General features: G+C 41.1%; 1 protein-coding gene across 1 annotated transcript; it reads right to left on the reverse strand.

Annotated features, from left to right (window-relative positions):
• Positions 1-116: 116 nt before the first annotated feature.
• mid1 (midline 1) lies at positions 117-27,878 on the reverse strand. The gene is made up of 10 exons (XM_071533471.1): positions 27,791-27,878; positions 11,196-11,917; positions 5,857-5,952; positions 4,984-5,091; positions 3,668-3,816; positions 3,443-3,570; positions 2,649-2,792; positions 1,861-2,022; positions 1,542-1,749; positions 117-1,438 (listed from the first exon to the last, which is right to left on the reverse strand). The coding sequence occupies exons 2-10, from the start codon at positions 11,859-11,861 to the stop codon at positions 1,090-1,092; spliced, it is 2,010 nt and encodes a 669-aa protein (XP_071389572.1). The 5' UTR covers positions 11,862-11,917; positions 27,791-27,878; the 3' UTR covers positions 117-1,089.
• Between the last annotated feature and the right edge of the window lie 71 nt (positions 27,879-27,949).

Genomic DNA, 27,949 nt, shown 5'->3' on the forward strand with positions numbered 1-27,949 from the left:
CTTATGTTCAAATAGATGAAACATCTTTAAGTGTTGAAGTATTAAATCATCGTCATCTTAAGACAAGTTTTAAGCATACAGTTCTTCTTAAAACAAGGGGGGAATCACATTGATAATCAAATTAAGTCACTTTTATTACATCTTGCTCACAGAGAAACTTACATGTGAAAATGTTTGTGCAGATGATGACAAGTTGGACTCTCTACTTTTCAAACTGAACTGGTATGAGGCCAGCATGACGAAAAGGATGATCTCAATGCTGAAGCTGTCTGTTATTTACAAAATAAACTGCACTATTTCCTTTACAAATAATAAATATTTGAAAATTTAATTAAGATTGATTTCAGATTTACATTTCTAAGAGAAATTATGTTATCTAAACTATTTACACTATTGCGTGTTTTTTTTTCTTGATGACAAAGAAACTTTCAATATGGTATGTGTACTGTAGCTAGGCATTAGTTTTATAGTGACAGGCTTTGTGTGATCAAAGTGCTATGACATAAAAAAATACCTTTCAAAAACATTTGAAAATAGTCTATAAATATTTTTTTTATTATATATACCCCCAAAATACTAAAAGTATCAGAGCCTTCAACAAGCATTACAGGGCAGATGACTTAGTCCACTTATGCTACTCCTGTCATGACACGTCAATATCATCACTTGCGCTCAAAGGTTTATCATCACTCAACAGCTGTGAAACATGAATTTCTAAATAAAACAATCTTGAACCTGCATGAAAATAACTCCATCAATAACTCCATCCAATTTTGAAATATTACCCATGATTTCTTGTAAGCAAACCCTCAAAACCAACTAGCAGAGTAATGTACATGAATGTGCAAAGCAAGAAACAGATCTACAAATGTCTGTAAATCATTTCTTAAATAATTCTAAAAAGATCAATTAACTTCAACAAAAGCTTGATTAGAAATGTAGGCCTGGGAAGCCTCCGGGGCCGTCAGTTTTGTCTTGTCCGGCTATTGTTGTCATCTTGCCACAGTGTGTGGGGACCACAGTCAGACAGGTGTGGTCGTTCTGGTCTGGTTGTGGGTACACAATGAATATCCAGCAGGACAGGTTTTGCTAATTGTGGCAGTCTGTCCCCTCTAAGTGATCTGGGATGGGCAGTCCAGTGAGGACGGTTAAACACTTGTTCCACACATTGAACACAGGGCAGACTGGCTGAGCGAAGGCGATGTCGAAGGTGTACAGGTGCTGAGAGCCGACCGCGTCGTAGAACGACAGAGAGCCAGAGTCGTAGTCCAACAACACCCCGACCCGCCGCAGGTGGGGGGAGGGCTCGATGGGCATGTCCTTACTGTTGTGACGCGCCACCCAGGAGTTGTTACAGCGGGACAGCACCCACGAGGCCGAGTTTTTGCCTACCCACTCATGTTTCGGCGCTGACTTGTAAGCAATGCCCACCGCAAACCTGAAGACCATCAGAGAAAGACACAACGTTTAATAATTTGAATCTGAGATCAGTGACTGAAACGTGATTTTCCATAATGAAAAACACAGGTTAATATCTTTACCAGGTGCTTCCTCCTATCAGAGCCTCCCAGTAATGGCGTCCGCTGTCGATGTAGACGTTGCCCGTGACGCCGTAGCTGCTCTGGCTGCTGAAGCGCTCCTGAGCGTGGCTCTTCTTGGACGACGTCTCGTCCCTCTCCACTGTCAGGTTGTCATGGGACACTTTCAGCTTCCGGTGAGCAGACTTTGGGTCCAGCTTGAATGGCTGACCTACAAAAAGGCAGAAATTTGAAACTTCTTCTTTGTTGGCTTGTAAGATGCATTATAATTTTCAGTGACAATCATATCAGTAATGCTGTATAGATGCTGAACTTCACATACTATTGGTCTTTAGCTTCCCAGGTTCACTGCTGCGGGTCCCAGCCTGGTTTATGGCTTTGACTATGAACATGTACTTGGTGCCACACTGGAGTCCATGCACAGTGTAGTGGTTCTGCTTGATGTTCGGTACTATCATCCAGCTATCAGCAGAGTTACACAAACCTGCAGCCCAGACAGACACAGATGTTCAGTGAGAAAGGACAATCCAGTGAATCGTTACACTTTTGTTGAGTTAGGGCCCCCTTCAGTGTTTGAAATCAATAACTGAGACAATACAGAGTGATTGTATATATTGTTTCAACCTCCTATAGCTGCTATTTTTTGGGGAATGCATGACCCATCAAGCACAATAGCATTACCACTCCACCAAAGTATGCTTGGGCACTGAAGCAGACGAGAGTAAATTGCTTGATTGAGCATGCTGTGACCTTGTTAGGGCAATCAATTCAAACAGTCTGCCGCTCACTTCAACCAAGAGATGATATCGAGCTTGTAATGTGCATCTGGATGTGTATCCAGTCTGACTGAGCCTTTATTCTGTTCCCGTTCTCTGTCCTAGATGAATCTGTGCAAAAATTACAATGTGTATTTTTCTAACATCTCATTGCTCTCAAAGAGTTTGGACAGAAGACTTCTGGTCCCCTGCTGCCAGGATGAATACTATGTTATATCTGGATGATGTAATGAAGCCCTCCAATGAAATCCCTTTCAAATCCCTCCTTCATGGTCATTGATGTTTTCCACAACAAACATTATACTCCTATGAGGAGAGCTGCTATGCAACTTACTGACAACATTAGCCTGGCTGGTGAAGATGGCGTACTGAAGTTCATATGATACGACACAGAACTCATCGTCTGACGTCCAGTGAACAGTGATAGTGTCATATGAAGCTGTACATAATTCCTCACGGATTACTGGTGGATTTGGTGCTGCAATGGGAAAACAAAGTCAAAAGTTGTTTTAGGACAGCAATCACAGTTGAGTGTATTGTGTTCCTCATAGAAGGAAAACAAACAAAAATACCCACAATCAGTTGCAGAGACCTGTTTTGGCGAATGGGGCCATTTCTTTTTTATGACAACTTTATGTCCTATAATTGAGTTTGGTTGCAGTCCCTCAGGCTACCCACGCAGCCACAGCCCCCATGCAGAGCTAAATACTCTACGCACAATATGCTCTAAGCCTGAACAATCAAAACCAATTTAATTCATCTGGAAAAGAAACCTAAACTGTAGCCTAAAATTTTAGAGCATTTTACTTTTCTTTCACTTAAAATTCACATGCTTGAAATATAAGCACTATGGTGGCCACACATGCTTAAAATGAAAAATAATATGCATTCATGATACTGTAATGACAATGTTTAAGTGTACTGTTTGGATGAAAGCCTCCACCAAACCATCTGAAATCATAGGTTTGAAGAGGCACAATGTTGTGTCTAATTGGCTAAAAATTATAGGTAAACCAAACTCATGCTGCAGTCACACTGTAGAGAGATAAAACATGGTGTTTCACAGAGAGACTTTGTGATAAACAATAAAATATCACATGCTCGACTTGCAAGACCTCACTCACTCACCTGTGAGGTAATCCAAGCTTTCTAGCATTTTCTTCTCTCTTGTGAAGTCCAAAGCAAAAGTATCAAAGGTGTCATTCAGGTTGATTTCTGGTATCAGGATTTGGGAGGACGCTGTTGCCATGGACACTCTGTAATACACGAGTCCAGAATGAGACGTTGTCAGTTTTATATATTGCATCAATCCATTGTTGATACGATTACAATTCACCGCAGCTGTTCCCTCACCTTTCACAGATGCTTTTGGCTGTCTGAAGGAAGCGAGCATGGTCTGACTCCTTGAGGGTTTGGTCGGCCTGAGTGATGAGGGAGGAGGACCTCTCGATGCACTGCTTGCAGCTGGCTATCTGCTGGGCGAGTTTCCTCAACCGCACAGACTGGAAAGTAATAAGGAAGGACATGCTGAATAGCCTGGCACGTAACCTAGGTAACCAACCAACGAACCTCACAACCTGTCAGATGTTAGATTGAAAAAGACGTCCAGATTTACCTACTTGTCAATTATATTTTGCAGTTTTGTAATGCTCACAATCTACTATTAGACGATTAGCTTGGGGCTGTAGTGTTTCTGGGATTAGAATGGAATACCCCAGAGTTTTCCGCTAACCTAAGATGTGCATTTCTGACAGAGCCCCCATGACATTACCATGGTAACCAGACCCTCCTATCCATCCCCTTGGGAAGCAGCCTGCCCCCCGTTGGCCCAGAGGCAGAATGCAGCCTCTGAACCTGACAAGAGGCACAGGGCGAGGAAGGAAGCGGTCCTCCTCCTGAGAGGGGGATCACAGGAAGCGGGGCTGATCTTAACCTGACACTGAACATGGCACAGCATGTCACAACCTCTCTAATGGCATCTAATGTGGGGAAAGGGAAGGGAAACGATTCAAGAGGCAAAGTACATTCGCTTCAGATGCACGGACTCTGTGCCAAAAGCACTCCATAACAGTGAGCAAGACGACTGAGCACAGGACAAAACAAACCAATCGGCTCTACAGTCCTTCAAAAACAATTAGCTGACAACAGTGATATCTTGAAACAAATATACCAAAGCAAATAAAATCATGCATCTCAGGTATATATTTGCCCCTGGAGCTGTACAGTAATATAGAAACATGAACACAATGTTTTTCAGGCAGCTGCAATGCTGTAGCTATAGTACAGTACAATGTAGTCCGCTTTCTGAGCCTCAGGGCCAGAAAGAGAGGATGAGCGAGTCTGAGCGGGCCCAGTCTGAGGTCAGACAGCCTGCTCTCTTCACTAAATCATCAAAAAACATGAATGCAGTGTACATTTTCCCATGCAGCCTAGGCTACACTGGGCAACAAAGGTACAAACAAACAACTAGAACTCACTATGCTTCACAAATTGAAGGTGCTGCTTTGTATTTTCTATTAAAGATAGATTATATCAACAACATAAAGTATACTGTTCTAATTAGAATGCAGTAATAACAAACTACATTTAAAAACTATTGAGGTGTAAACAAGCTAGTTAACTGTATGGAGAAGGGAAGTTACCAAGAGGAAAGAGGTGATAAACAATACCTTTCCCTCCTTTATCTTGGCAGCTATGATTTGTCTCCTCTGCTGTATGATATCAATTAGCAGGTCACATTCTTCAAGAAGCTTGTTTTCTTGTCTCGATGCATTTACCTAGGGAAAACAGTTAAGGATAGTTAAGAGACTGTCGATAATGGTGGTGTTTGGTCATGAATTTGCTTTGACAATATGGTATGCTGCACAATTGCATGTTCATTTGAGCAGATCATGGCTGCCTATGTTATTAACTGCATAATTTAATTTGTACAAGCCCCAGGTGTCAGAGAAAACTGCATTTCCTATCGTGGGGTATAATTATTTCATCTAACATAGGGCAGATCCCAGGTGGCAATCAGCTGACCTTGTTCATAGTTGTTCATCTGTTTTTCCATGTATGTTCACAGCTACAGTCTCTCACATCTCATGGGTTTTACACACACAGGAATACTGTGACATTTAAAATGTTGGTATTACTTCACACCATGTGTCAAGTGATAGATTTTTATTTTTTTTTGGAAGCGACATTTAAGTTAACCAACAATATGTTTGATATAATTTTTAGTGTCCTAAAATAAACCCAATGGTATCAGCTAGTGACAAGCTAATAAGCATGCTTTCTTCCTGTTACAATTTTCTATCAATGTTAACAATGTTTATCTCTGTCAAGCAAGTGTCAGGATAGATCTTTTTTTCCTTTTTCCTATAGACCAAGTGCCTGCTGAGGTGAAATAATGAACAGAACTTAACACACAATGATAATCCTTCAGTTTTGTAATGTGATAGGCCTTTTAGGGAGGGGGGGGGGCATGCCACAGAAGGAAGGAAATGCCACAGAAAGCGAGAGCCATCACCTGCAAGGGAACAGATAAACATCCTTACCTCCACATGCTGGCAGGTCTGGATCAGTTTGCCCATCAGAGTTTCCAACTCGCTGGTCCTCTTGATCAGACTACTGAGGTTGGAATCCAAGGCTTGCTGCAAAACAAAAATTGACAAGCAATATTTCATTACACATTGTCCCTCGTCAAATTGTCAACAGCTGAATAAATCTTGGAAGACAGTGAAGGGAATGGGATCACAAGGACCATATTGGCCCCAGTGGAACAAGCGAAGAAGAAGAAGAGCTAACAGACAACGCTGTCACTGGATATGATTCGCCACATTTGGTCTCTGATCAGTCCGTAACCCCCAATCCTCCCTATGGTCCAAAGATCCCATCATGTTGCCTGCTGAGGCCACAAAGCTCACAGTGAAACAGCAGAGCATCTGCCAGAGATTTGGGCAGCTAAACCCTAGCTGCTTTAATTATCCACCAATGACTCGGATCAAAAGCTCAAGTTTGGAACTTAATATCTTATTGTAACTGGGTGGCAAGATGTCTCTGTATTGTACTATCACTGTATATAAAGGATTAGTCTTTTAGGATTAAAGTGTGCTATCCTGGGAATGAGTGAGTGAAACACACATACACATAGGCATAAGGATAATGGCAATGATTAGATATCTGGGATGTTTACATGGTAAATGTTATGTAATCCTAGATGGACTTAATATTCCATTCCACTCCATTTATTGAATAAGTGATGCCACAAAAGAATACAAACATGACCTTTGCATTACAGAAAATTTCCCCCTCAAAACAGTGAAATTTTATAGTAATATCCCAAATTCTATCTTTTTGAACGTCATGCCTCTTTTCAAATTTCTGTTGATCAAAACAAATAATGCAAATAGTTTGAATCCCACTGGTAAAGAAGATCTGGTAAAGTTGTTTAGATCTAAAGGTATCTCTGAAATCAGTTTAGCAAATAGCGGGGAGAGCTTTCTCTGGTTAGATCTTTCACATTGCGATTTCATAAGGTGTATGCATCAGCGTGCACAGAAATAGCAGAGTTTTTATTTAACTCCTCTCACAAGTATGATTTATTTATGTGGAAGAGGAGGTGATGAAAGCCATTTGAACTGCTCGGTACAAGGTGCAGGGCAGCACCATGCCAGGCTTAGACTTCCTGACAACTGAGAGCAACATTTGAAAACTGCTGCAGTGTGGCCCATGAGACATTGCACAGCAACATCTATTTGACACAATAATGAATTAAAGTCAAATATATCAGATTAAAACTTCACAAGAATTCTATTGCTCAAGACAAGAGAAGATATCACATGAGTTTAATGTTCCCCAAAAAACAAAAGTCCTAGAGGATGTAATAAATGTTGATAGGCAACTGGCCTAAACAACAGCACACTATGTTTCCAAGGCAACTGACCTGCAGGATTGGCATGTCAGTTTGCGTTTCAGATCCTCCTTGAATTATAAAGATTCCACTTTATCTGTGATACAACGTATCCTGTAAATTTGAGGTGGTACTTAAGAAAAACTTTACAGTCAAGACAGGCAGGCTCCTCCTTGTTTTGTGCATTTCATAACAGCATATTCTACTTCATCAAGAGGTATTAAACATATGACACACATAGGATCGATTATTCAGTGAAGTACATTTGGATTTGGAGCCTACATAACAGTGCTAGTATACTAGAGTAACACACTATCATATGTTTTTCGACTAAAGCTTTAACTGTCCCCCAACAATGTGAAAGTAATTGGCAGAACTATAACAGAGCCGCTGGTGCTCAGAGGATAAAATTACAAACACTGACACAGGATAAAGTTTCAAACATTGACACAGGATAAAGTTTCAAACGTTGACACTGGATAAAGTTTCAAACGTTGATGCTGGATGAAGTTTCAAACGACACAGGGTAAAATGCTGACAGTGACCTGCCAGGTCTACGAGAGGAAGGAAGAGAAACTGGCCAAACCAAAGGTGTGGGACCAAAAGCATTCCCATTCAAAAGGAAGCCGCTATTCTTTCCTCTCATCAGTTTTAAATGACTTTAGGAAAAGGGAACTCCATCAGAGAGAACTGTCCAAACACAAGAGGAGCATTAATATTGTAGGAGAAACCATTTTTCAGGTGAAATCCAGTGCACCAAAGATGTTAGCAGAAATAAACTTGCTTTGTATCTCACTCTCTCTGTCTTTCTCTTTCACATTTGCTCTCTCTCTTTCTCTCTGTTTGGCTTTATTTATAATGTGGTAATTATAATAAAAAGTGAAGTGCACATACAGTGAATCTGCCGTAAATTATACATTTGATTATTGTGAAAGCTTGTACCCTCAGAGATGTTACTAAATAGACCAATGGTAACCAGCTTGGCAATACATCAGTAAAGTCTTTTTTTAACGTAAAGTCTTATGAAAACTTGTAAGTATGTCAGACCTAAAGGGAATGTACCAAATGTAATAAATTTTTCATTGAGCTTTTCTTTTTTGATTTATCGAGGCAATGTGCATCCATCTTTTCACTCTCACTATCAATAGATATCATACTTGACCAGGGATCATTTTACTCTTGTGGCACAAGCAGTTTGGAGAAATAGCACCATCTCTTCCACACACACACACACACACACACTTACTACACCCACTACACAGACACCACACAGCTTGCCTTATAAAATGTCACAAAATCCCTTTGTGTGGGAATTTATGAGAGATGTGAGAGACTGTAGCTGTAAACACATTTTTTGGCAATACCAACAACTATGAAGGAGCTCAGCTGAACGCCACCTGGGTCCTGTCCTGTGTGCCATGAAAACAATCATACGCTAAGATGGGAAATGCTGTTTGCTCTGTCACTTGAGGCTTGTAAGCATTATTAAATTATGCCGCTAACAAGATACGCAGTCACAACGTGCTTAAATAAAGATGAATTTGGGGAGTACATCCTACTGTCAAATGAAATCAATCACGAAGATGCTTGAGGAATGTGAGCTGTTAATTGATATCAGACATCAGAGAAGACAAATCACAGCTAATGACAATTTACAACCAGATAAAGGAGGAAGTATTGATTTATCACCTCTTGCAAAAACACTGCAAGTCAATGGGAATAAACAAAGGCCATAGTTGATTCTATTCATCTGGATCTGCTGAAGAGAGTTGATATCCCAATGTTATTTAATCAACTCTAACCCTAACTTGAAAAACCTGAGGAACAATGGAAGTACATTAATTAATTACATCTAGTGAATGAAAACACAATAGACTCCCAGAGTAGAAGGCAGAACTGGACACATAAATTACCACAAAGACTACATTACCTACTCTGTGTCTCATTACCTACTCCTCTATTTGGCTAACCATTTCCAATCAGTGAGGAATGTATTTGCTCCTAACAAAATGAGCAAGAAAAGCCCCTTGAAAAATAACATTCAGATTTTAGGGTGCTCTTTTAAATAAATCTGCCCCTGGATGTGGAATTGAAGAAATGATGCTGTAAGATCACCTGGTCTGCCTCCTGGTCTGAATGATCACTCCACTCACTGAGATAGCGGCCAGGAGATTTCTGCACAATGACAGCATGATCAAACAAAGGAGACAGGTTAAGACTGATGCTCTGACCTAAATTACCAAAGTGTTGCAAAAGATTACTGCATCCCAGTTTCACTGTGACCAGGCATTGTGAAAGAAAGGAACAGGAGGGAACAAAAGGGTTTTGAATGTCATTTGTGGTACAGTAAACCCCCTTTTGTGAGTCATGCGTGAACATTGTGGGTATTTGTGAAAATAAGGATGGGCCTAATTTCAATTCCATGCAGTGGATGCCATGCAATTCTCAGAATATACCTTGGACACATTTAATAGTGTGCCTGAACAGCTCAATCCAGTATATTGAGTTATAGACATATTCCTAAAAATAGTAAATTGTTTTGTTGATTTGAAAGAATTCTGCCTTGCTTGCCTTGTGTTAAACGAGTTACAGCTAAGCAGTGATTTCCATGAGAAAGGCTTTAACAATAAAAGTCAGCTGCACGGTTGCCTTGTAATAGACCACTAAATGGTCCCATGAGATTTCTGGAGCCATGATAAAAGTCCCATGACGTGTGTTGGCAAAATACTGACCCTCCAAAGACAAAATCTCACTCTTATGACAGGAGTTCATTCAAGTCTAAAATGGAAGGAATGCATAGCCACCTTTTTGTATGTTCCAGCTAACAGCATCTTCTCGTGCCTTATTAATATGCGCCCATGTGGTGAGAGGGAGCAGTTCCACTTAACCTAAATCCCTGAAAGCAATATTTTTCATTGGCTGTAATTACATTGAAGACCCTCTAAGAGTCTCCAACTGTTTCAAAAAGCTTTTACTTCTATTGCATGTTATTCACATGTATTTAATACTGATGCATTCCTTACTATAAATTCTAACTGAATGAGAGAGTCCCTTTGATTGCTATAATTTAATACCACAAGATTGCTTTTGAAGGTGTCTATATTACACACAACTGTGCAATGACTAGGAAGTCTATTATGTAGAATGCCATTGTAGATCTGCTATTAGCCTATAGATGAACCTTGCTTCACCCTTTCAGTCTGTTACTGCTGACTATAACACAGACTTTAACACAGATGCATCTAACTTTACATGAAATTCTTCAGTACTTACTTACTTGTACTTACAAGCAACATAAAATGTTATTAATTAATATCCAGATCATCTGCATAAATAAGGATTTGATCTTCCATGAAGGGCCCGGATAAAATACATAAATATATAAAGTAAAGTAAAATAATAAATAAACTTGACTTTAATAAATTCAAGTCAACAGTTTTGACAGTATTGTGGGTTTTACACAAATTGCTTATAAAACATCTGGTTCAGCTAAATTGCATAGTGAAAAGCAATCAGGGACTTCTAGTCTAATGTTACACTGTTATTACAACAAAGCTGATTTGTAATGCATGTCATCAGCAATAAATTCGATTGCTGCAATGTATAATTTATGTTGTTAAAATTGTATTTAATTTCACTTTGTATTCATTAAAATCTAATCATACCTTGTTATAATTTGGTGATAATTTGTTATTTCTCTTAATGTGTAACAACATCTGCATTGTGAAACTCAAGCAGCTGAGTATCAAGCCGGTTTGAACTACATACAGTGTCATACAGTGGACACAAAACCAAATCATTATCATCTTACACAGCTGTGATACGGTATATAAGTGAATAGAAATCTAGAACGAATGCAGAAATCAGCATTGTACTTTGTGGGGCTAAGACTGATATAGGAACAGGTTTTCCAGTGTATCATAGTGAATAATTAACCTCAAGCTCCCCAAGCATTCCTCTAACCATGAACAGATCAGCTCTTACCTTGAGTTTCTCATATCGGTCGCTGAGGGCTGCTACTTGGTGGTCCCGGTGACGACCAACCAGTTTGCACAAGGCACAGATCAACTGTTCATCTGTCACACAGTACATGTTGACCTTCTCATCCTCGTGCTCCAGGCACATGAGCCCTCTCAGGTGGGAGTCCGGCAGGGGCTCGATGAGACGGTGGCCCGTGAAGGGCTTCTTGTTGGGGTGGGTGGCCTTGAGACACTCGTCGCAGTAGGACACCTCGCAGGTGACACAGGTCTTCACGGCGTCCTGCGGAGGGTCCTGCTCACAGAACTGGCACTGCACCCTGTCACTGGGAGACGTCATGGCTTTGCCGTCGGGATTGGCTCGCTCTCGGCGAGTCTCGTTGGGAGAGTTAGGTCCGCTTAAAGAAGCCTTCTGGTAGCGGTCGATGATGTTCTGCAGTGTAACGTTGCGTTTGAGTCCCTCTAGGCCCCTCTGGTTGAGGGTGATGACATAGCGACAGGTCGGGCACTGGAAGGCGCTGATGGACTGGATTGGCTCGCTGGGGGTGCAGTGGGAGACTAGGATACGGTGGGCACAGTTGAAACACAGGCTGTGAGCGCAGGGCAAGAGCAGCGGGTCCTCAAAGAGCTCCAGACAGATTGGGCAGGTCAGCTCCGACTCCAGTGTTTCCATCTTCAGGCAAAACAAAGCGGTGTTGTCAGCGAAATCCAGGGAAGCTGATCAGCTATCTGCAAAGATGACACAGAAATGAATTAGAAAAGGGGGGACAGTTATGAAAAGGGTTAAACTGTGGGGGGTTGTCAACTTTCCCTGAATGGAAATTAATGAGTGGCCCTGCAACATGTCCAGTGTTGGAACTGAAGCTGATTTGGTTAACTTGAGAAGGAAGAGGGAATAGAACGCATACCATGCATATTCTGTCTTTATTATCAAATGTTTTATGATAATGAAGACAGAAAAATATTCATCTCCATCTTGAGTTCCATTTTCATTGCAAACTCAAAATATTCATATTTATAAATATTATGTAAATATTTGTAAGAGATCACTTATTATGGAAATGAAGCAAATACAGTATATGGCAGAAATAAAGCAAGCAGGCAAGAAGATACACAAACAAACATGAGAACATGCTCCTGCATATCATATCTCATAATCCTGTATAGGCTATTTTGACGATGCAACTCACAAAATGCAGCAGTGACTCATTTTTGTTTGGCATAAGAATAGTCTAGCCTGTCTCCATGTGTTTCTCTCTGTAGCGTAGTGCGTAGGCCAGCAGGCCAGTGAGGACTGACAGCTCAGTCAAGCAGAAGTCTATTGGCCTGCCTACTCATGGCTGGGGCTCCACACTATCACAGACACTAAGCCTTTGTTCCAGGCCAGTCAGACACCCCAGCTGCGAGTGGACGCGCTGTGCCCACAGCGTCTCCCTATGTGAACTCTCTACCTCCACTCATTATGTGTGAAGAAGGCAAAAGCTCATTATCAGGCCAGTCGGGCACAAGTAGTCGTTTGAAGTTGTGAGGATACAGCAATTACCTCTGGGCTACAGACCTGGGTTTGTTCTTTCTATTCTATTCAAATCCGCAGAGGCATTCGACTTTCCCACTGTACTGTACAAGACAAGAGACAATTGTTGCACTTGTCTCCAGTGTCTGTGATGCATCTGTGGGCCTTTGTTTCTACACTATTGTGTTCCTCGCAGACAAAGCGCCAAATGCAGGTGTCCAGAAGTTATTAATGGGCATCAAAAACATAATCCCTGCTGTACAAGCCTTTCAGTTTGGAGTTATGAACAAAATCTATGTTGGATAACATAAAGGCTTTTGCCACTGATATTATCATTTTATAGCTAATATTTTATTTTTCATCAATGTATTCCCTGCCCAATTTCAGGTATTGCAGTTTCATCCAGTTCAGTTTACTGAGCAGCTGTCTAAGCATCTACTTAGAAATCTGAACTGTATTGTTATTCTAAATTCTGTATACTGTACTCTGTACTGGAGAAAACTTAACTGCTTCATGCATATGCAAGTAGCCTAAAATCAACCTCAGTTCTACAGACTAAGAAAACGGTGGTGCATTTTAATGGAGAGGCTTCCAAATTCTCACTTCATCCTGAAACTATTAAATTACTTGTCAAACTTTTTTATGCATTTTTTTTCTTTTCTTTTTTTTTTTTTTTTTTTACAGTTTTTTTAGCTTATGAACCACAAACATTTATCACACAAACATATATCATGTTTAATAATGGGCTTCTATATAGCCGTCCCTGTACTTGCACAGATCTTGTGGAAAAACAGGCCAGGTAAATCATTAAAACCTGATTCAGGCAGGCTGAGTAATAGTTCCTACAAAATACAAAAAGAATAAAGAGCTTTGTATGAAGATCACAATGCAAAGGTACAAAAGAAACTAATCCTGAGCTCTGATGTCATCATCTACTGTTAGAAAAAGCCCCGAAGTTACAAAAAGCTTGTAAAGTAACACTGTGGCAAAGAGCCACTGCAAACTGCTTTACAGTCGCAGCTGTAAAGCTGCACCTTACAGTACATCCTGAAAGCCGTCCCATTCATACACAGTTTACTTTACCCACCGATGGATTTCGCCCCACTTTGCACTGCCGAGACATTTCGGTTGAGGGGAAACTTCTGACCCGAATCATGAAAGTATATTTATGACAACAAATGCAACAGCCATAAACACCAGCATGCTGTACGGACAGAGGATCCAGATGGCACGAGTCTTCATAACCCAGTAATCCTGCAGCAGAGCTGTCATTAACCAAGAGATTGAGCAAGAGGTAGCAAGCACAACAGGAAAAGCTGCCCGACAATTCCAGGAAAGCCAGCTCCACCTACAGTTGGAGAGCTGGCCAGTACTGGAAGTAGAGAGAGAGAGAGAGGAGAAAACAGAGAGAGAGAGAGAGAGAGAGAGAGACAGTGAGTAAGAGTGCGCACATAAGCAGAGGCGATATAACTTCGCCCATGCCCTCACAGGCAGGTTAGTGTCCTCTCAGCCCTGCCCATTCAGATTTTCAAAGCGTCAGGATCAGTTTCCAGTTTCCCTGTGTGACCGTCCTTCTGCCTCCCTAGCAGCACAATGCTGCCCTGTACGCTGTAACTTTTTCTTGGCTATGTCACCAGGGATAAAAAAAAAATAAAAAAAAAACGAAGAGAAAAGGCTGAAGACACAAAATGCACACACAGCTGAGAGTGACCCGACTGGCAGCAGGACTCATCTGTAACACGGGACAGAGATCTCTGATTCCCTCAGCTCCCAACCAACAAGCTGACGTGGAACGACCAGATTACATCACAGTCTGTTGTCTGTCCCTCCACAGACTTGTGGTGTCTAACATGTCTGCCTCAGGAGGGCAAATATTCAGTTCAAACACACCAGAGCAGCTGCACATGGTAAAATAAACTATAATACACTTTATACACTATAATAAACTTTTTTTTGTTTTTTGGGGGTTTAGACCATTCCCATCAATCTCCTGAAAGCTTGAAAAAACGAAAGCACTCTCACTGACAGAAGAGAATACAAATTTGGATAGACTCGACATGTCTCTCCCAGTTTTCCCTCATGTGGGAATCACAGAGGTACCATCTGCTTAGCATGTGCCTCTACTTCCAGCCACACCCCCGCTGTGCTCCATTTGATTTCTCCTGTCATTCAAAGGAGCGCTCAGAGTGAATATCCTCCCTGACAGACAGAAACACACTGTAGATATTAAAGACATGCCCGAGTTCAGACAAAGCGGCGGGTGTGAGCTACATCGCTCGGTAGATGAGCATGGGAATGTGAATGGCATTCTCCAGGCTCCTTCTAAAGCCTCCAACTGGGAAGGAATGCCCTCTTTAGTGTCAGGGGAGCGGCGAGGGGCTCATCAGCATGAGTACGCTTTTGAGGAGAGCCAGAAAAGGGGAAGCTAATGGAAAAACCTATAGACCTTGCTTTATTCAAACATCTAACATCCGTGCCTGCTCTTCTTCTCTTCTGTGTTTTTTTTTTTCACATTAGAACACAAAGTACTCGCAAGCCCAGTTGATTGCAAAATTCGAACTTGTCAGGCTAGTTTTTTTGTGCTGCTGTTTGAAGTGAAAGTAGGCTGTTTGGCTCATGTTCATATATTCATGGGACAATAAAAAAAAAAAATCACATGCAAGGCCTTGCCATATTGTGTGTATCAGGTTGTATTACTTTCACAGCCAGATCTGCACCAACAATAGTCAGCCAAGGCCGGGAATGTACACTGTCTACTATTAGTAATTGTCATCTACTATGGTCAAAGACATTTTCAGGACTATGATTCCTTTCAAACATCTACTTCCTTGCTCTTGGAATATGTACTGCATGTAAATTAATTCACAGTGTGGCTCACACATGATTGCTGAACTGCAGAACAACAAATAAAGGTGTTTAATGGTGAGCATTGACAGGAAAGAAAAGTGTGAGAACTTTTCTTAAGCCATACACACTGATCTGTGTGGGGCTTTGTCAATCGAAAAATGTGATTACCAATTTATTTTTATTTGATAAGCAAGTAATTGGTCATTTAGAGATGAAAAAATTACAATGTCACAGATAAGAAGACAATTTCCTGTTCAAACACTTTCTAATCCTTTTGGTTGCAGTCTTTTATCATCCTTAATGATGGCCGTGATCCATGTATTCATCAATTGAGGAAGTGTGGTTGCTCTTTTTCTTCTTTCCTGGGGCAGACACCTAACATGTTTATCTGTAATCCTGTCTTCACAGCGTAGCTGTGACCAATGTGTGGCCTGTCGCTGCTCCCTAAAGCAGCCAGCTCAATGCAGCGGCCCACTCAGACCTAATGTGATTTACAGCTGTGGCAGCACAAGCCAGATGATTAGACAGCCTTTAATCTGCTTGATCTGCAACTGCACACATTATCAGCTGGAGCCTGGTCCTGACCAACACTCACTATTACTAAAATGTAAATTGTTATTGAGTACAAGTTCATTACAAACCTAAACATTTACTTTGAATTTAGACCTCATCTGTCAAATGGTATTACATGGAAAAGTGAGCCAGTTGTATACGTTTTTGCTGTGCATTCAATTGGAAAATTAATGTAACAGTGTGTTTTCACAAAGCTTGGATGAAGGTAATAGACATGAGTTTCCTCCTGAGTGAACAGGATGAGTTGAGGAAATGCTCTCATAATCTACAATGTGTGCAATGAGTTTCCTCGAAGTGAGTAAAGATTAGAAACTGGAGACTTGAGGCCAGTGACTTACTCAGAAGCAAGTTGCATCGATATGAATTAAGCCAAACAAGTTCTCTTTTCTTAGTGTGTGTGTGCGTGCGTGTGTGCGTGTGTGTGTGTGTCCGTGCTTACTGCAGGGCCGGTGTCTGCTGTGCAGGTCATCCTGGTCAGTAATCAGAACCACCAAACTCTCATTTCCTCTCTGCGGCTTGGCAGGTGGCATCAGCAGGAAAATACTGTATTCTTTCCATAACCACATGAGCTTTTACAGCCTGTGACTTTCCTAGCACGCGGCTGTCACGATGAAAGAAACGGCCTCAGTCTCAGTCAGTGATCTCAAAACGGTACTATTTTATATAACACTTTAAATTCTTTATCATTACAGTTCTACAGAAGAAGCCCCGCTCAACATCTAAGAAGAGTGGTGCATGCATTCATTAAATCTGTAATATGTAAATTTGTTCATATTCAAACGTCGTAACTGATATTTGTACATGCCAAGTGGGATTTTTTTTTTCTTTTTCACACAGTGCAAAACATTCATAGAGCGACATCTTGTGGCGATATATCAAATACATGTTACCGACAGCCAGGTCCTCATTGAAAGGCTTGACAGGATTTACAATCTAAAGTAAAAAAAATCTCTCTCTCTCTCTCTCTCTCTCATTGCATTTTACTGTATAGCCTATTCTGTTAATTTTCCGATCCTCAGTAGGCCTACAAGTACCAAACGCCCCCAGAAATAATCTTCTTACCTATGCATTGACTGCGCTGAACTATTTTACCATCTACCCTCCACAGAATGAGTCTCCATTGATCATTCACCTAATGTGATGACTCTTTTTAAAACTTCCACATGTTGTTTCCATGGTGACGGCTGGATGTCTATTTACCAGACTGGTGATCAAAGGAACCCTGGTCTGGTGGGAAGATGTCTAACATTCCTCCTCACAGGGAAAAGGCAAGTTACTAATTAATAAGGGAAACCCCAGACCCAACTGCAGTGTCTCCGTTTTGCACTTAATTAGCCACATATAACATGATTAGTTTGTTTTAATGTAGGAGCCCTGTCACAAATTGCATGCAGATATATTGTCAGAGCAGCAGATGTAGCAGGAGAGAAAAGTCTTTACTGCATTGTGTTATCTTCTCAGAGGGGTAAATGGTATTTTGTGGGTCACAAGGTTATCAGATTATGGAGAGAAAGGCTGCTTTTATTTCCCTCAGTGCAGTTGTTGATCTCTCAGTTTGAGTCACACTCATAAAAAACTTTTGTAAAAAATAATTGGCAACTAAGAAAAGATGACACTAACACTGGGGATAGGAAAAGAATAGCCTATTTGTATCATGGTGCAGATATCCTACATTGCCAAAACAGAAAGCCATTTATTTACCAAGAATCTGACATTTCAATTAGTGTTGACATTTCGCTCTTTTCTGCAAATGCAATGCCTGATGAGGGACACTCCATTTTACTCCTGATTGATCATACAAGTTTACATTATAATCCCTCTATATACAATATAGCAACTACAATGCATACACTGAATAGCTGCTTTTACACTGAAAAGCTGCTTTTACTACTCTCACTATCTCTGATTGCCTTCTTTAACAACTATCATTTTCATCATAGCAGTCCTCTTGGCCCTCTTACTTAGTCATCTTACTTCTCACTTCAGTATTATTCACTTAAAAACATGATGGAATCTGTGAATACAACATGGCAAAACGGCTGCAGCATTAGTCCTGCCTGGAGGCTTAGAAACGTGGGATGACTCAATGTTTTGGTTGCTAAACATGGAGACACAGTAATACAAAATGCTTACTGCATGCACATTAACCCCTCCAAGTTAAGAATCATCTTCTGTCTTACCTGCCACATGATTACATCCATAAACAGGCAGGAGAAGAAGGAGCAGTCTTTAAAGTTAGTCAGTGTTGATATTGGACTCTGCGAAGCTGATCCACTGCAGTGGTCTGGACTGTGAGCAGAGTGACTCTTCGTGTGTTTCTCTTATGTGAGTTCCTGACCCGGTAAACCTGCACTCTCAGCCTATTGAAAGTCAGCAGGAGGGTTGAAACTGTCCACCCTTTCTCTCCTTTCACTGAGAATTGTACCTAGACCATCTAGCCACAGTGGGCTGCAAATTGTTGCATTAGCCAATCATGTGGAGGGGGCAGGACTTCTGCTGGGCAGGTCTGTCAGTGAAAGGACTATCAGAGCATGGAGCTTTGCCATAACTCTCTACAAAGCCTTTTTGTGATCATGAAATAAACATCCTCCAATGGCACACCTCCACAAGAATGAAGGAACGTTAAATGCATTAACAACATATTCCTTTCCTTAGGTATAATTATATTTACAGCTGCAACAGATAATAACCCCATTCAGTCAAAATATTTACTGCTATTTTATCCTCACCCAATTTACTGCAGATTATTGCAGTTGCATGTTTGTCCCATGCCGAAGGCAAAACTCAATACTGCCAAATGAAATAGTGCAGAACCAAACACAGCAATCAATGATGTCATTATGCTCTCCAGAACGAGACAAGTGTGACCTCCTGTCCGAGTCAACAGCCCAGTGCTAATGCTAGCATGGATGAACAAGCTGCAGCAACAGACTGACAAATCCATTAGCGAATGTAGAACCATGTTATTCCAAAAAACAACAATTTTCTCTTGCCAGAACACATGTTCATTAGCACCGGTGTTGATCAAGCAATCCATAATGGGGAGCTTATGTTTAACTCTCATCCAACTCCACAGCAACCTTATTTCTCAATGCGATCACACCCTTTTGTTTTTCCATGTGAATGCTTTCACTGACATGGAAACACACAGGAATTTATTGTGGTTGAAACAGTTGACTTAGATAGTGTTGAAAGTTGTCTCAGATTGTTGGCATCTGTTCACCACTCTGTGGCCATGTGGAAAAATGTTGCCTACACAAACATGCGCTGCCTGACAAGTCTGGCAGCAGCACAATGATACTGATCACATAAAGTTTGATCAATCCCAAGCTTTGGATTTGAGCCCGCGCTCATTGCTAAATTATGAGGTAAGAAGTCTGTCTTAGGCCATTACCTGAGATGACCTTTGTCAGTGACATCATGTCAATGGTTTTAATACCGGTATCTCCCTCTGTAAAAGCAAGTGTTTATCTTATGTGGTAAAACAACAGCACAATATCCTGGCAGCAGGACTCCAGTAAGGATTGATTTGGATTTATAGTAACCCAGAGCCTTTGCCAGGACTCCTTGTGTTTCAGTTTAGCCTGCAGGCTTCAATAAAGTATGAAAAGAAATGTGAAAGCAATGAAAATAACTTGGTTTCCAAGGTATGCTGAGGATGATAATGGGTTGAAAAAATATTATATATATAAAAAATATTATAATAACAAGAACACATTGAGTTTATAATTGCATCAGAATATTTGCAATGGTAATTGCACTAGGCACATAATCTGAAAACACATGCAAAAGAAGCATCAAAAATCATTCAATTCCACTGCAGAGAAAATTAGTGTTATTGGTGATGAGTTTTACGATCAATTTCAGTGTTTAAGAAGGATACATCTCTATTTTAAAATCTCAAAATGCTTCCAGGTCAAAAAAGGATTCCTTCTTATTAACAGTTGTTATGCATTAAGTAAATTAAAAGATTACTGACAGAATATTTCAATAAAACAAACAAATCATGTAGTTCATGCAGATCAAGAAAGCAGACCATGGCGATCTAAAATATTTGACTTCAACTTCACCAAAAATATTTTGTTAAATAAACTATGTTCACTGTTGTAATCTCCATCTTTCTGTATAGCTAGGAATAAATTGCAAATATCTAGATATATAGCATGCAGAATAATGCAAAACAAAATTCACAGAGGTATCCCAATGCCTATTACTGCTCAATATGTCCCTTTCTCTGCAAACAAAGGCCTTTGTAAGAGGAGTTGAGACTAACACACAGAGACTTCAAATCAGAGAACAGCACTGAATGTCACCTATTGGAAATACAGAGCCATGGGATCATCCCTTACCATGCAGTCCGTTAGTTAGTCAGTCAGCCAGTCAGTCCATAGTCTGGGTGACAGATGAGCACAGAACTAACGCCTGGAAAGAGAGTTTGCAGAAAACACCGGCTCGTCTCAGAAGCCTCTCTTTAGCTCCCACTCTCTGCTGCTGCCTCTGTCTCACCGCTATCTCTGAAATTCTCCTCACACAGCCACTTCTTCTCTAATCCCTGTCTAAAGGAAGCCGAGTCTGCTCCAAATGGCTCAAGCAGGCACCGACTTCTCAGGCTTTTTCTCTTTGTGTTGTTTCGTTGGCTGGGATCATTAACTTAGTCCCATGAGAACATGGGAGGTAAATAACCCCCCTTCTTCCCGTGGGAGGCTGTCAATCAAATCTGATGATGAGGTGGTGAGGGGGTGCTTTTAGCTGCCAAGGAGACACCCCTGATTGGTCATTAGGGAACAGAGGTGCCCTGCATGACGAATGGGAGCATTGGGACGGACGGGCCTGTAGAGATGCTCAGCTGAGATTTACTTGCACATTGATAATAGACTTTTATGCAGCTCACTCATTTGCATGGCATTCAAAAGAAAATGAAGCCATGAGAATGCTTGAGTAATCAAAGTTGACATAGTAAATAGCTATATAAGGCAGCTGAATTCATTAAAATGTAGTTTATATTGTTCATGACAAAATAGGTAAATGTTTAGTGTCAGCTTGGATGGTTACAACATCTTTACATGTGTGGCTGGTACAGTTTGGACACTCAGGAGGGGGATCGGGAGGCAAGTCTAAAGCCTCCGTTGCCATGGTGGTGTCCAGGAGCAATGGTGCATCTTGGCACTTGAGCCAAATGCCACTCTAATCTTTTCATGGCCAATCCTTCAGCTCTCTCTTCACAGCCTGCTTGTTTCTCAGTCTGGCCTACTGCTGTCTGTCACTCTCCAACTCCTGCCAACATCCTATGCCTATCTGAATTCTGGTGCATTCTTTTTTAAGGCAAAGCAATTTGTAAACAAAAGACACTGTGAATAAGACAACAATACCTGAGAAGGGTCTGAGAAGGGTCATTCTGCTCCCAGTGACCCTGACTAAACTCTGACAAGTTAGCACAGGGGGAGACAATAGACAAATTAAGTGTGACATCCAGTGTGGTTCCACTTCCTGACTCATTCTGCACACGTTGCTGTGGAACACCTTCACAGCACTGTGCATTGATACACAGCACAGCATGCATACATTTCCCTTGCCTGTTGGTGTGTCCTACACTGTAGGACACACCAACACACACACACACAAGCAGCATTACCAGATTATTCTCACTTCACTTCTCAACAGAAGTATGCCCCCTCACCAGTGTCTCACTGTGTATATTACTATAATTTACAACAGCAAGGAATTCTAAGAGGAAGTGTAGCTTTGGATGTGTTCCTATGCTGCTACAGCACCAGGCCATATACTGTATTATTGCAAATTTCCATTATTTGTCTCTCAACAGAATCCTTATTGAAATAATGATTTGCTGGTGTGTGCTCTCACACCAAGATTCATTCCCATTCAATAAAATCCCATAAAATATCAGATAAAATTTATATTGCGTTGCGTAGTCACAAGGTCATTTGAGGCCTCGTGCTTTTAACTGGTGGAAATGGTTTGCTACACTCAGGTCAAATCCAAAGTCACACCCCTTCTGAGCTGTAATAAACATTAAGAGGAAACTGAACCACTCCAAAAGAACATGTCTGGGCTGTGGTTTTAGAAACTGTCTCCACCTCGCCCACTGGAAACCCAACCTGATCCATGATCCTGACTAACACACAAAGCTGGTACTGCTTACTGACACAAAAAACCAACACACACACACACAAAGTATTTTTGTGCATACCTGTTTGTCAGTAGCAATTCCATAAATAAATCAGATGTGTCCTCTAAAATCACAACAAAATATCTGACTTCTGCCATGTCATTCTGTATCAGCTTTAACAAAGGAGGAATTGACTTCAGCAATATAGCCAACGTAGTTGATAAAGTAGGGCTAAAAGCTACAATAAATGCAATCCAAACGTTGGAAAGCTGACAATACAAAATTAATTTTTTCATTGTGTATGTATTGTGTCATTTCTATAAGTGGCAATCAAGAAGTTGATGTTCTAAATGTAATCCTAAAATTACTTCCAGAAAATTTGCTGTATACTGTACATATATTCCCTTATCAATCCTTAACAGCACACAGTATACTGTCGAAAATAATTATTCCAAACAAATGAATATTCATCCCCACTAAATAAGGCCATTTGTTGCCAGAAGCAATCCTATTGGTGTTGCTTGGCACATCAAGCTGCATTAATTGGAAAAGGAACTGAAAAGGCCCAGAAAGGCCCTCCTGAAGGAGCAGATAAGAAGTTAGAACACAAAAAGGCTCTGAAATCTGATGTTACATAAACTTCCATCTACATGGGTAAGGCAGAAACAGGATTTGTCTAGGGACCAGGGGGGGACCAGGCTAACAGACATTCACAGGCTACGTCATCATGTTACAGGGTTTGGCTTGCTCTTGGTACTCACCCATTAGCAAGTGCAAATTTGTTTTTTGCATTAAATTGTGCAATTTTTGGGTGAATTGGTTTGTCATGATGCTTCACTATTGAATTGCTGCATCACTAAGTCTTGTTATATCATATGTAATTTTGAGTTGCATTATTCTTATGAAAGAAACAAACAAACTAGAGAATCAAAATTGGCATTGCGCAGCACAAAAAATATTAGGAAACACTTTCAGTTCAAACTGGACATTACCACATGAGTCACATTTGATCAGCATGAGGACAGACTGGATAAAGTCAAAACAACCTAACAAGAAATGCCCAGTAACACAGATCATTATAATTTTTCCACTAGATCCGGCAGCCACAGAATAAGCAGCGGGCCTTTACTTACATGCTGTGGTCCAGGGTGATCCTCTCAAACACAGGAGCAAGATGCAACTCCCACTGACGTCTCAGCACTCACTGTCAGTAGCACATGGATGAGAGACTAAACAAAACATAGCATCCTAGCTAGTCTCTTTCTGCACTCCCTCCCTCATTTCCAGGGCTCCCCGCCCTGCCACAGCCCCAGCCCCAGCCGTATGCTCATGCGAGCGTAAAACATGCCCAGGAAGCGTCACTTCCACTGGGTCATTTCATGGATGTTGCCTCCATTAATGCTGGGGCTGTGCTGTTGGACCAGGCAACCCCCTCTATGGGGTTGTGCTCTTGCCCCTGGCTCCCCCCCTCTCTACAATAAGACAAAGGGGTAGCAAATGGGGAGACAAAGGGGGGTGCAGAAACCTTGGGGACCACATTTTGATGAGTCTCCAACTACATAACCAGGCTGGGAACAGATGGGGTCAGTCTCCAGGGCTCTGCTGCATCATTGCCTGCAATACACCGCCCCATACATCCTCACAATAGATGTTGTAGTCTCAACTGCTCTGCAAACACTGCTCATCAGATCATGGATCACATAAATGTGCAAGACAAGAAAAAATAGAATAGATGCAGGAGGAAGTATGATAGCTTTATCGTGTTATGTTTGCCAGTAAGCTTTCAGAAACTAATTAAAGTAAAAGTCTAAGTTTGCATGTCTCCTTCAGTCAGGATGCTCTTTGGCTGTACTGAATGCATTTTATTTATTATTTATTACATTTATCCACAGAGGATGCAGTGTGACAAGAACATCTTGTGCAAACACTGATCTAAAGAGTGCAAACACCGTTTTCCCATTTATCTAACTAGCATGTTCCCAGAAAGCCACTCCTCATTTTGGCAATGCACATTAGCATAAAAACCTTTGCCATGGCACAGCCGCGCCATGGCAAAGGTTCAAGATTTTAATTACTTTGCCGCCTTATCAGTATGATAATCTTCCCCAAGGCAAACATAACCAACATACAACCAATCCAAACATAAACCAAATAAATCAATACATTAACAACCTCATAAGTCAATCAATAGCTAATTGTACATCCTTAACTTTCAACAGAAGCATAGATATGATTTAAGATAGTGTTCCAGAACAATCTCTCTTAGCTGTTACCTATTTAGCACTGGCTTCCTGAACAGAAACATGTGTAGAGAATACGTACACAACAACACCACATGAGCCAATATCCACATGCATCAGCTTGCTTTATGATTAGCTGGCATAACATATAGGACCGTTGCAGGCATTGACCTGGAAATGATTCTTTTCCTCTGAGTACACTGCAGCTTTATTGGTACTGTGGTTATGGATTTGCCAGCAAAACAGCATCCTGTGCCAGCCCAGCTCTGCCCTCTCACGAGCTTTAGCAACCAAACAACAGCCATGATGTCTAACTGGTTTGCTTGAATTTATCAGAAAAGACTCATAGAGATACTATCTCACATTCACATTTTTATAAAAGTTTAGGTGGAGATTTCCACAGTTCAGGAAAGGGGCATTCCCTGTGTGACAGAATTCCAAGTTTAACTCTTCTAAAAGACACTTTGACAATGCTTGACTGATATACTATTATAGTTTATGTATAAAACAACAACTGTTCATTGAATGGAAGTGTGGAGTGAACTGGGCGATTCCTCTGGACTTTAATCTGAATCATGGAGGGTTTATTATCTGCTTTCACAGGCAGTTGTTAGAATGATGAACGTAAATCAAGCTACAGTAACTACTGTCTATGACAAAAGGTCACAAAACAAAACAAAACATAAAGCAAAAGCAAACATCCATAAATCATTTACTAAGAAGAACACTTGCAGTTTGTGGTTGGAAGCAACACAGTGAAATACTGTATTGTCTGACTTTTTTTTTTTTTTTTTTTACTTAAACGAAAGAGTGAAGGAGTTTCGGGAAAGTCAGGTCATGTGTTATGTTTAGTCCCCCACCACAGCCCATAGCCTGAAAGTCTTGGCTTTTATTTTTTTCTTGAAAAAAATGTATCCTTCTTTTGAAAGTCTGTGGTGAGAGCCTGCCACATTCTTTGCTGCTTGGAGAAGCCTGTAATTGCTTCCAGCTTCTGAGGGATCCAGTAGGTCTCGTAGAATACTAGTTTTACATCTTCATCAAGAATCACCTCTCCACAAAGCTGGATTTTGTTAATCAGATGGCGCTATAGTGAAGTGTTGCTCACCCACGTGCCCCTCTGCTAACTCCACCTCACACCCAACCCCCCCAAATACATTGCCTTATTTACAACTAGCAGCAGTATTTAAAGACACTGCAACGTCCAATACAGAGGAAGCTATAAGTGATTCATTTTCATATCTGCCATCCCATCATGGGTGTGACTGTACACCTATACTGTTCCGCCCTCCCACCGCCAGACAGACCGAGACACTGTGTAAACCGAGGCTTGCTGGGGGGGCGTCTGAACATCTGTTGTGGTGCGCTATGTTCTTGGGTCCAAGGAGACTGTCGGAGCCCAAGGCAGGAGGCCAGCTGTTCGGATCTCGGTTGGGTGCATCCAGGCTAAGGCACCTTCTCAAAACACTATATGTTCAGGACAAGTCCCCCACTTTTGGCATTGTTGTCAGTTGGTAGCAGTTTGAACTGTACAATTGTACAAACTGTACAAACACTAGTGTATAAAACATATAGATTAGAGCAGGTCCTGCCTCTGCCGTATTAATAGGGAGTTGAACAGGTTAACGGACAGTCAGGATGATCAGTTTTCTGCCTTGTTGCTCTGGCGCAGCTTAGCTCTGCACAGTGTCCTCACTTTCACTTCATCTCCATGTCAACCAAACATTCCTTCAAGGCGGTGTGGGACACATTCCTCAAACTTGGCCTCTGAAGGAGATTCTCTAGAGTTTTAAATGGATTATACAGTTGGCTTTGTAAAGGATGTTGTCTCCTAGGAAGTGATACAGCAGAGGTATCTCTGACAAAACAATACTATTCAACCGCACAATGTGGTGAGTGACTCTCTCTCTCTCTCTCTCACACACATACACACACACACACACACACACACACACCAGTTCTTTCGACAGTTCCTAGCTCCGACACTGAGATTCAACCAGCTCAGACTGTCACAACAACCAGGCCCAGAGAAGTCACAGCTGCTGATGGAGCTGGCACTGCTGACCTGGGACGGAGACTGCTTTGTTTATCATTAAGAAGAGAGCATAGAAGAAACAGAGCTATGTAAGGGGCGAGAGAGTGCAGCCAATCCATGATTCACACTCTTTAATGTAGATAAAAAAGTCACCAGACATCACCAGACATCCACAGCACTCAGGAGAGCAATAACATATTCAAATGAAATGTCCTCACTGGCCAGTTTATAATATGAAAAAAAGAATGTTGAATGAATGGAATTCAATACCAGGGGCACAAAAGATTAATATTGAGAGAAAATACTTTAGTTCAGTCTCTTAAAACTGAAGCAAGGAAAGCGTCTCAGAGCAAGAGCACAACCAGATGCTTGCTGAGCATGAGGGAAAGTACTGAAAACCAAAATGAATTCACCAGAGTTCCCTATCCACAGTTATTTGGCACAATTACACATTCTGTCCTTTCTTAGAATAACATGGCATTGCTTCAGTTCCCACCAAAACAAAAGTTAAGAGGAAAGCAATGGAGCTTACTGAAAACTATAAGCTTTTGTGTAAAAATTCATAAAATGGAAACCCTCTGTCATTTAAAGTATTAAAACAAATTGCCCGTCATGCGCTGAAAAGGTTACATTGATTTTTTGCCAATTCAGTAATTCGCCAAGCTAACAAGCTGTTGTTCCATTTTGGTAGTTGATATCTCTGAGCTGTATTTCACTGCTCCTCTCAGCAGATATGATGCATTGTGCAAACAAGACTGAACTTGTTTTTTAGAGGACATTTCCTGCTCCTCCTCTAAATTAAATTTCTTACTGAGAAACACAAACACACAACCCCCTTCATATAATTGCATTACACATTACACAGTGTTTTCTTGTCTATTCCTATGTTTGTGCACAAACAAGTGTGCATGGTGTGTGTATGTATGTAAGCTATGTACAGTATTGATGCCCTTGTAGGAGCAATTAGAATCTAAGTATTACAATATATGGTTATGAACAGTGAAAAAAATCTATTTCAAGAAGATTTAAACTGTGACTGTATAGGCCTGATTTTATACAGAGGATTTATGTCATCTGCAGTCACTATATCTGACTCGGCACAAAAGTGCTGCTACGCTCAAGACTGTAAAAAGAGGCTGCTCTGGGATAATTATCATGGCCACTTTGTACTTTAGAGATTACATTTTCAGATCTAGTGCAGATTAAGCTCAGTCAACACAGTGCCACAAACTGTTTCTTTATCGTTTGTGCTCTTATCTGTGTGTCTTACCTGCTTCCCCATGGTTGCAGTGGCGAGCGTCTCTCCCGGGTGAATAATAGGCTAATGCAGAATGTGATTGTCAGGCAGTTGATCGTTCCCCTGGGGAAAAACAGACAGGAGACAGGAGGTTGAAGGTGTTCTGTCTGCCTGTACACTCCCCTGCATCGG

Source organism: Centroberyx affinis, unplaced genomic scaffold (assembly GCF_046629955.1).
Source record: "Centroberyx affinis isolate AG114_WGS23_722 - 3 ecotype Tasmania unplaced genomic scaffold, CSIRO-AGI_Caff_v1 ptg002370l_1, whole genome shotgun sequence".
Lineage (NCBI taxonomy): Eukaryota > Metazoa > Chordata > Actinopteri > Beryciformes > Berycidae > Centroberyx > Centroberyx affinis.